The 9,754-nt window shown below is 52.3% G+C and overlaps 1 protein-coding gene across 1 annotated transcript in view; it reads left to right on the forward strand.

The window, feature by feature from the left end:
* The first annotated feature begins 278 nt into the window (after positions 1 to 278).
* The window catches only part of KCNA3 (potassium voltage-gated channel, shaker-related subfamily, member 3), a 13,250-nt gene continuing 3,774 nt past the window's right edge, over positions 279 to 9,754 (forward strand). The window contains 1 exon segment of the mRNA XM_009891749.1: positions 279 to 362. Coding sequence (XP_009890051.1) covers positions 279 to 362 — 84 coding nt within the window.

Raw genomic sequence — 9,754 nt, forward strand, 5'->3', positions numbered from 1 at the left:
CATTCCTGCAAACTCTGGAGCTCAAAAAAATGTATTTACCTCTTTGCTTCGGAGATTCAGATGAGGAGAGAAGAGCCGCAGGTCCAAACCTCGCTCTCTCCTCCATGCTGCAAGAAGCCGGGAGTCACTGATAGCCGTGAGCTTTTCTTCCGAGCTCCCTCGGGCTGAAATGTCAGCACAAGGCAGCGCCCCGTCGGCAGTGCCGCGGCTGACACTGGGGCTGGGAGCCACCGTGAATCATCCTCATTAAAAAGCATTTCCAATTCAGCTTTGCCGAGATGCCTCGTGCCGTCTTTGCTGCCCATAATGGAGCTATTAAAAGCTCCCGTGTGCGGCGGGCGGCAGACAATAAGCACAGGCAGGTACAGCCTGAAACCCCTTCGCAGAGGCCGTGGGGTGAAAACCGCTTTTTCTCAGCAATTTCCCATCCGAGGAGCAGGAAGAGGAGGCTGGACCTACTGGTGGCATCTCCACGGCATGGATGCTGCTTGCTGGGTACCCAGGGACCCATATGGTATGGCATAGGGGCTCCTGGGGTGGCTTATCTATAGGTGATGGCTGTCACCTGAGCGTGGCTGAGGTGGGCAGAAAGGTGTGTGTAGGGTGTGTGTAGGGTCTATATGGCCGGCAGAGCTTCTTCGATACCCCGCTGTATCCTCAGCCCCACGTTATCCATCGTTGGGTTCCTGAAGTGCCGAACGTGGTTGTACATGTTGCAGAAATCGGAGGGTTTAGCAGGATTTCCCTGTTAGATTTTGACTTGTGATGAGCAAGGAGGCATGGTTGGGGTTGGTTTTGCTCTTCAGAGGCTCTGCCACCCTCGTGTGTTTCCCATCCATGAGTCAGATACCACCCTCTGCTCTTTCCCCTCCCTGAAATCATCAGACACTTCATGAGGTTTTTGGAAGATGATGATGATGATGATGATGATGATGATGATGATGATGATAATGACTTGTGCTGGGTTTTTGCTGGCTCTGCTCTGCACGAGGGCTGGAAACTTGCCCTTGGACCGAGGGTCTTCTGTTGGTGCTGGGTGGCAGGAGTTGGGGTTAGCAGGAGAGGGAACCCATCCCAACCATCCCCACCGTCCAGGCAGCTTTACGGTGTGTGGGGTGTACCTAGATATACTCCTCGGGATGGACCGAACAGGTGACTCAAAAGCAGAAATAAATCCTGGCAATTCAAAAAAACATTGCCAAATTCACCGTTAATTAGGAGGGGTGTCACATAGCTTTGCTCCCAAGGGGGCAGCGGCAGAGTTGGGCCCTGGTGGGGACCGCAGTGATGTCTCAGCCCCCTCCCCGGGATGCCCTTGGGTCCCGCTGCCACCAGCATCTCTGTGCTCTGCCTGCACCGTGTTCCCATCGCTCTCCAGCCAAAATGACTTTACCAGGAGGAAAAGCTGTGAGGAAAAGGCAAAGTCCACTGATTTCCTCTCTCCCGGCTGTTCTGGATCTCATTTTGTGCTTCCCCAAGAGAAGAAGGGGAACAAAGCAGCTGAGAAAGCACGAGATTTGCATTAAAAAAGAAAGCGAGCAGCAAAGAAATAAGGGCAAAGGAAAGGAGAGAAGAGACTCTCAGTCATTTCGGGGAGAATTCTCCTTTTAAGAAGGTCTTCTCAAGTTTCCTCCCCTTTCTTGCTCTCTCCAGGCTGTTAATAATTTATTCTTACAGTGATTTATGTTTGCAGCTAAACCTTCCATCACGGGAGTCGTTTCTGTTTGTAATGACTTCGGCGAGTTAATGGTGGGCTCTGCCTTTTGAGCCCAAATGAGTTCCTTCGCGGAATTAAACTTTTCCTTGATATTCACTGATACTTTTTTCCCACGCGTTCATTTATAATTGAGGTTTCTCAGTTATTATTATTAATTTTTTTTTTTTTTTTTTCCAGGGGAAGGTTAGAGGAAAAGAATAGCAAAGCTCTTCCAGCACTGCTTTTTATGAAGGGTGAGCTGCGAAAGCGAAGCAGGGAGTGAGTCAGCATCCTCTCCTGCCTCTGCCGGCAGCCGAGCTGTTGCTGGGGTTACTGTCACAGGTGACAGAGCGGATCAGCCTTCCCCGTGTCCCCAAGCTGAGCGAGGACCTGTTTTTCCTAATACATCAAAGACAAAAACCCCCAAAACAACAAACCAGGCTCCAGGAAGCTCTCCCCCTTCCAAAGAAAACATCCCCAAATTGGTTATATTGTCATTTTGGGCTTAGAGAAATGGGGAAGAGGAACGTGGTGGCTTTTACTTTCGCTTTGGAGGTTGCGTAAGAAAAGTCATTTGGGGGAATCTTGTGTTGTTGGCACATCGTGTTCGTTATTACCAGCTTTTGCCAAAAAGAGCGGTGGTCAGCAAAACCAGCACAGCCCCAGGGGCACCCATGGGTGACCGCCCGGCAGGACTGTGTCACCCACTGCCCGGCATGGCACCGCCTGGTCCCGACCGGAGGGGTTAAGGAGACCAAAAAATGACTCATCTGCCACCCTGCACCCTGTTTTCTGTGCAAATGCCTTGCCAACAGCCCGTGCTACGACGGGATTTCTGAGCAGGTTTCTCAGAAAGGCACTGTGCGAGGAGGGGGATCCCAGAGAAGAAGTGCTGTAGCTAAAAAGCAGGAAATCTGCTTAAAATGAAATCACAGGGCTGAGCTGCAGAGCTCAGGTCTTTGGGCTCTCCTGCAGACTCCCCGTCATGCCGCACAAATTCCTTTGCTCCAAATTTTGTTTGCCAGTTTGGGTTTCCCAGTGAGAAGGAAAACCTTTCGCCTGATGGCTGGGAAGCGCTAAGGAGCTCCAGCTTCACCTGCAGGCTTTGCAGATCTCCCGGCGTCCAGATGTTGCAGCGAAATGCACATCTACCAGCGTCCAGATGTTAACAGCGAAACCCAGACTGACTGCATGTGTTTGAAAACTGCGAGCCCTCTGCAGATTTATTTAAAAGACGGGTGGATGTGGTGCTGAGGGATATGGTTTAGCGGGAACTCAGCAGTGTTGGGTTAACGGTTGGACTTGATGATTCTAAAGGTCTCTTCCAACCTAAACGATTCTATGATTCCGCGATTCTATGAAATGCCTCTCCCCTGCAGAAAACATCCCCCTTAGAATAACCTTAGAATAACCATAAAAAGGGAGGGCTTTTTATGACAAACCGGTTCCCAGCGCTGCTGATCGTGGATCAAACCGGCCGTGAAGACGGGGAGGACTGGCAGAAGGGCCCTCAGGCAGAAGAGAATTTCCCCTGGATTGCCAGCTCGGAAGTGAATGATGACAATATTAGCACTTTTGTTTCAAAGCACTATACGAACATTAACTAATTAACTTACGCCAGGAAGCCAGGGCTGCAGTAATGCGTTTTGCCCGGTGACCTGTGCAAGTTTTCATTTTCTATTCAGCCGTTTCCTTTGCGACCGAAAGCCCGAGGACCGTGTCGCTGGGGGATGCAGCTCGCTGGAGCGTCCTTGTCTTCGTAACCTGCCTCTCTCCTTGCAGCTGGGCAGCAGTCACCCTGTTTCTTTCCATGACTTTATTAAACTCTAATGGAACTTTGATGGCTTCAGAATAATTATACCATAGTGAGTTTGCTCCTGTGTTTGTTAGAAGGCGTAAAGCGATGAGCTACGAAAGGGTTTTTCATCCTCTTTCAGCTCTCCCCTACCCATCGGCTTCCTCATTTTGACCACCAGCAGTTTCATTTCTGGCGAAATCTGATGTGCGATTTCGGTGGAAACCAGAGAGCTTCCTCGTTTTGGCTTTTGGGGTTAGCAGAGTCGCATGGGGGCTGTGGGTACCCAGAGCTGGGTCGGGCTCCCCCAGTGCTGCTTGGCCTTAGGGGACTGGGATGCTCTGGGGGACAAGCGTGGTTCTCCAAGGGCTGGTTTGTCCCCAGGCTGAATGTATTGAGGCATGCGTTCCTCTTGCTGGCTCCTTACTGACACCAAATTTGCTAAATGGTGGCTCTTCCCCAACGATGCCGATGGAAGTCGTGTCCCATTTGAATACAACGTGATGCCGATGCCTCGTCCCTCGGTATTTGCTCCTGGGTTGTGTCGATCAAACTCCTGCAAGCTCAGATTTCATCTCTCTCCTCTCTAACACGATGTTCACTCAACTAGCAAATGAAAAGTCACGGAAAAATTGGGAGGATTGGGGAAAGGCGGAGAAATCCAAGAGATAAAACACAGTTTGAAAGTCCTTGCCTGCTTTCCAGACGGCACAGCGGCTGTCATAGGGATCCTGTGCTCGGGTGAGACAGCTCTGTGCCCTCGATAAATCTCGTCCTTGCGCAGCTCCCACTGATCTAATTGCCGGGAGCCCCCGGTGCCTGGTGCCAGGGCAGAGGAGGGCTGAGGCAGGCTCCATCCCAGCTACCCAGAGCAGGAAAAAATCTCTTCATTTTGCTGAGGCAATTTGGTTTTCTGAATATGACTGACTAAAGAGTGGGAAAAAGGTGAAGAGTGCACGTTCTAAAAATACACGTTTTAGTCTGTACAAGGGATGCTTTGTGGCACAGTGGGGACTTATAGATTCTCCAGTATTTTCTATGCAAAAGCAAAATCATATTACGTAAAACCAGACTTCTCTGTGCAGGTGAAGGGAGTTAGGCACCGATGCACCCTGAGTATCTTGAGCATCCTCTGAAGATTCATCTTAAAAGACTATTGTGAAGAGACCGATCCTGTATTTTAGGGCAAACTGCTCCAACCCCCTTCCTTTAGACGGAGAGCACTTGCGGGGTTTGGCTGTAGGGGTTGATATCAAGGGGTTTTTTGCTGCCGTGGGATGGCACTGCGGTTCGCTCGGCTCAAGGAGGCTGCGAAGGCTGCGCCTTGCCTCGTGCCGCCTCGCTGGGGGACTGTCACCAACCCCAACCAGGAGTGAGATCCATGCAATAAATTATTCAGGGGGCGAGCCGTCACTCCTCACCCACGCGATGCTTTTTGCTGCCAGAAACTGGGGGTTTCGCCTCTTTGCGCTGTGAGGCCGGGTCTGACTCGGCACCGATGCTCTCCCGGCATCACCTCGAGTCCCCGCGGAGTCCCCTGGCTTTTCTCCTCTCTCTCGCTGAAATTCAGGTCGTCTTCCACTCCTGTGGACATTTTTACCTTCGTAATGAAAACACAGTAACGTTGTCCTGTTGTCTCCCTGGATTTGTGGTTAAATTGCTTTGTCAATGTAATCTTATATCTTAATGACCGAATAATGGCGTGCAACAGGAGCTGCGTAAGAAGTCGCTGGGTATCATTTTGCTGTCATTGTGGAGGCCTTGGAACATGATCCCCATTACAGCGGAATTTGCATTAACATTGTTTGGCCACCATAATCCCACCCAGTTAATCACATTTTTAGGATATTAAAATAGGTCTAACTATATCCTGAGTTGTAACCCCTAGATCCTCAAAGGGTTGGATGGGATTTAGCTCCGTTAAAGCTGACGGGAGTCACCGAATGAAACAACCGAGCGATGCAGAGAAACTTGGCTGATCTTTTTTAGCCACCGAATCTTGTTCTTTGCCAGCCAAGTAACAGAGATCCACAGCATCGTGGAAAAAAATATGAAAAATAGCTCCTGTCCGTGCTCAGTTATTTTGGGTTAGCGGTTCAATTTTCATTTCCCCCCATCTATTAACAGTAATGACTGTTCTCTAAAGATGTGCTGCTTTCGGTAGCTGGACTGCAGCAGTCGGAGAGGATCCCGGGGTGTTTGGGGTCCTGTTGTGCTTGGTGTGAATACCCTGTTAGAGAGGCATCAGTTATCCCTCTGGAGCTCACAGCGATGCTCTTCCCCCGAGCTGAGGGCTAAGCAAGCCGCAGTATTCAGACAGCATCGAATTTTCCTCCCTCTTCCAAAATTCAGTATCTTTCTCATTTTCTGCAACCGTGAGCGCAGCGAAAGGCTTCTGGTGTAGGATTTAAATAGACTCTAGGTGGGAGGCGAGAAATATTCTCTTAATGTACAGATGAGAAACTGAGGCACAGAGAGATTGAAGGATTCGCTCCGCGGCTGAGTTACACCCGGAGTCTGACTAAGACGAGGACAGGAATAGGGACTGTGCGCTCCAGAGTTACAGCGCTAAATTCATCCTGGGAAATCGAGATTCAGTTCCCACCCCTCCTGCTGCCTCCCTGGGTGGCATCGGTGGAGAATTTGTCTTACTCTAGATGTTACCCCAGAGGTGTAACCCTCATCGGATGCTTTCGTGGCTTGACGAGGAGATGAGATGGGATGCCTGATTTCTGGGAGTGGGGTCGGTGACTCCGTCTCGGTGCGTGCTGGGATAACAGCACGGCTCTCCTGGAAGGCTGTGAGCCTCGGGGACTGTGGGGATGCTCCCACCTCCTGTCTCTGCAAGGTGAGGATGGCAGCACTGGTCAGTCTGGAGCATTGATCAACTTATTCCCCAGTTGCTGAGCAAACAGTCATAATTAAATCAGGGATAATCATAGAATGATTTACGTTGGAAGGGACCTTGACGCTCATTCAGTGCCACCCCCTGCCCTGGGCAGGGACACGTCCCACCAGCCCGGGTTGCTCCAAGCCCCGTCCAACCTGGCCTTGAACACCTCCAGGGATGGGGCAGCCACAGCTTCTCGGGGCAACCTGCCCCAGGGGATCACCACCCTCACAGGCAACAATTTCTTCCCAATAACCCATCTCAATCTCCCCTGTTCCAGTGTCAAACCATTCCCCCTCATCCCATCGCTCCCCTCCCTGATCCAGAGTCCCTCCCCAGCTCTCCTGGAGCCCCTTTAGGCACTGGAAGGGGCTCTGAGGTCTCCCCTTTTTCGCCTTCTCCTCTCCAGGCTGAACCCCCCCAACTCTCCCAGCCTGTCCTCCCAGCAGAGGGGCTCCAGCCCTCCCAGCATCTCCGTGCCCTCCTCTGGCCCCACTCCAACAGGTCCATGTCTTTCCTATGTTGGGGGCTCCAGAGCTGGAGGTGGTACTCCAGGTGGGGTCTCAAATCTGGTGGGGAAGAACCAGTTGAAGGCTACAGGGAGGGCAAGCAGCTGAACCTGGCTGACCCAAGCTAAGCAAAGCAGGGTTAGAGCATCCGTTCATCTGTTTCAGCTGTATAACGTATGGATTGGTCCAAGTTAACCTTGAAAAGTTGGGTTGATGCTGAACTGCCTCTCTGATGCCAACAGTCCTCTGCAGTCCTGTCTGCAAAGGTTTCAGGCAGTGATTAGTGACCCGAGTGACAACCTTGAGCCTTCATCTGTAACGTTTGTCCATGTTACGGTGATGAGCGGCAGAGGCAGAGCTCACGTTTCCGCGATGACATGAGGAACCTCGCCAGTGGGTTAATACTGCGCTGCTTTGATGGAGCTGTTGGGGCTTTGCGCGTTCCCTCCGCTGTGGGAGGAGAGACGATACATTTACAGTGCATTAAGGTATTATTGCAACAGCGCTTGTGCTGAAAGGTTTCTGATCCTCCAAACTAAAGAATGGCAGATTTGTCCCAGATTTATCAATGGAGGCAGCGTTCCCATTCAAGCGGGAGGGAGGGGACAGCGGGTGAGGTCCCACTCTCGGCAGCAGCCGGGCTGGATGCCCTACGGCTCTGCCCAACTGCCTGGTGCTAACGGGGGACAAGGAGGGGGTTTGGTGGGAGAAGGACAACCCCAAAAGGTCGCTCGGGAGGCGATGGGGTTCAGCAAGAAGGAGGCAAGCTTTCAAGGTGGAGGCAGGGTGCTGAGATCCCCCGTCTGGCTGTGCCTGTCTGGTGTCCCCACGCCTGGGAATAGCTGAGGGTCAGGGTGAAGGTCCTGAGATGTTTTCTGCAGCCCGTGTCCCCCTGGGGGAGGGATGGTGGGGGGGTTCCCCTCGTGGCGCAGGTCTGGCTGTGGGAAGAGGGAAGCTGTGTGTCCCCTCTTCTTGGAAATCTGCCCTGAGAAGGCCATTAAAGGAGGAAAAGAGTGATGCTTTCTCTGCGTCTTTGTAGAAACCGCATTTGATGTTACAGGTCAGCCTGTAGATCATTGCACAGGGGGATTTCTTAAATGGCCGTTAGGAATAAAATTGAATTTGTTGAGACCAGACGCAGCAGAAGAGCTGGATGAAAAAGCAGAGAGAAACTTGCAGAGGGAGGACTGGGGCGTCTTGCGTTAGACAGCAAAACCGCAGCCCGGAGGAGCAGGTTTGATGCTGCACCTCACGCAGCGAGCTCCCGGCGCTGGCCGGGTGGGACGTGGCAGAGATGTCCCTTCCTCTGGGCTTTTATTCCCCTGCCTGTGCCCTTGTGCTCACACCTCCTGGTTTTGGGACGTGAACTGGACCACCTCTGTTGCTGCTTGACAAATTTGGGGCTTGGTGCAGCGCCTGTGTGCAAACCCCTCCAGGGAACATGTGTGGGGCTGGTGGTGGCTGGTGCCAAGCAGGAGGTGATGCTCTTGCTGGATCCCCGATCCTGGACCAAACCTCGCTGGGGACCTCGGGAAGGCGGGAGCTGAGGGGACTTCGTCGGGAGGAGGTGATCTGCCCCTCCGGCTGCTCTCTGCCTGCTCGTCTGGCACAGCTTAATTGGCTTTGATAGGATTACGGGGAAGCAGCGGAGGAGTAAACAGGGCCAGGAGGCCACACAGTGCCTGGGGCCACCAGGCTGTAGCCCCCAGAGAAATCCTTTGAGCCATCTCGATGCGGACCAAAGCTGCCCGGAGCTCAAGGGTTAATGTCTGCTGCTGTGTGGCGGCTGATGAGGGGTGAGGGCTTAATCCTCCTCCGGGTTTTAAGGGAAGGGCTTTTCCTAGCAGCATCCCAAAGGACTGTGGTGCGCTCAATAATTTCCGAAGAGTTTGCCCCTGACTGAGATCCAGAGGAAACTGTTGCAATTATGGAAGTTATGCCTTGTTGCCTCGAGCCTTTTGTCATCAATAAATGTTTATGGCTTAAAGCAGCCTTGTTTGTTTGCCTTAGACCAGATGACAGTGATTTATTGGCAGAAATCCTAGGAGAGGAAAGAGATGAGCCAGACAAGTTTTTAACTGCCGCACACATGTATGTAGTGAGGAGATGATGGTTGTTTCATGATCATGAAACCTTCAGAGAATAGAGCCTCAAACTTGGATGTCAACTATTTTTTCCAGGAATTTTTCTCAACCTATGAGCAACGTGGGCAGCTCAAGGGTTAATGATGCTCCAGGGCTTTGCTTCCTGCTTCCTCTGGGGCTTGGGGTGGCAGGGAGACCTCTGTGTGTTGGAAGGGAGGAGTGGATGCTCTTGGTAGGAGCACATTGCTGATTAGCACTATTAATTGCTGTAGGAATGATGGGGGAGCAAGACTGGGGCCCCATTGCCCCAACTCCCTCATCCCAGGAGATCTGCAACCTCAAGCAAAACAGAACTTATAAGTGGGGCTTAAAGCGAAGGATGGAGGTGGTAACAAGGGACATGTGCCCAAGTCCAGGGCAAGGTGACGTGGCCTGGGGATGAGTGTCCCTGTGTGTGACTGTTGGGTGAATGTCTTCCAACGGCCGCACCGAGCTGCTACCCTACTGCTGGTGTGACAAACCCACCACTGGCCATGCCAGCACTGGGAGGCTGGTGGAGATGAAGGCAGAGTGGGCAGCTCACCTAAAGGGTGGCTTGGGTTAGGTCCCACAGCCAAGTCCACTTTTTCACAGAATCCCAGACTGGTGGGGGCTGGATGGGCCCTCTGGAGCTCCCCCAGTGCCACCCCCCACCAGAGCAGGGGCACCTCCAGCAGTGGCACAGGACGGCGTCCAGGCGGGTTTGGGATGGCTCCAGAGGGGGAGACTCCCCCACCTCTC

This window comes from Charadrius vociferus, unplaced genomic scaffold, assembly GCF_000708025.1.
Source record: "Charadrius vociferus isolate BGI_N301 unplaced genomic scaffold, ASM70802v2 scaffold819, whole genome shotgun sequence".
In the NCBI taxonomy this organism is placed as follows: Eukaryota; Metazoa; Chordata; class Aves; order Charadriiformes; family Charadriidae; genus Charadrius; species Charadrius vociferus.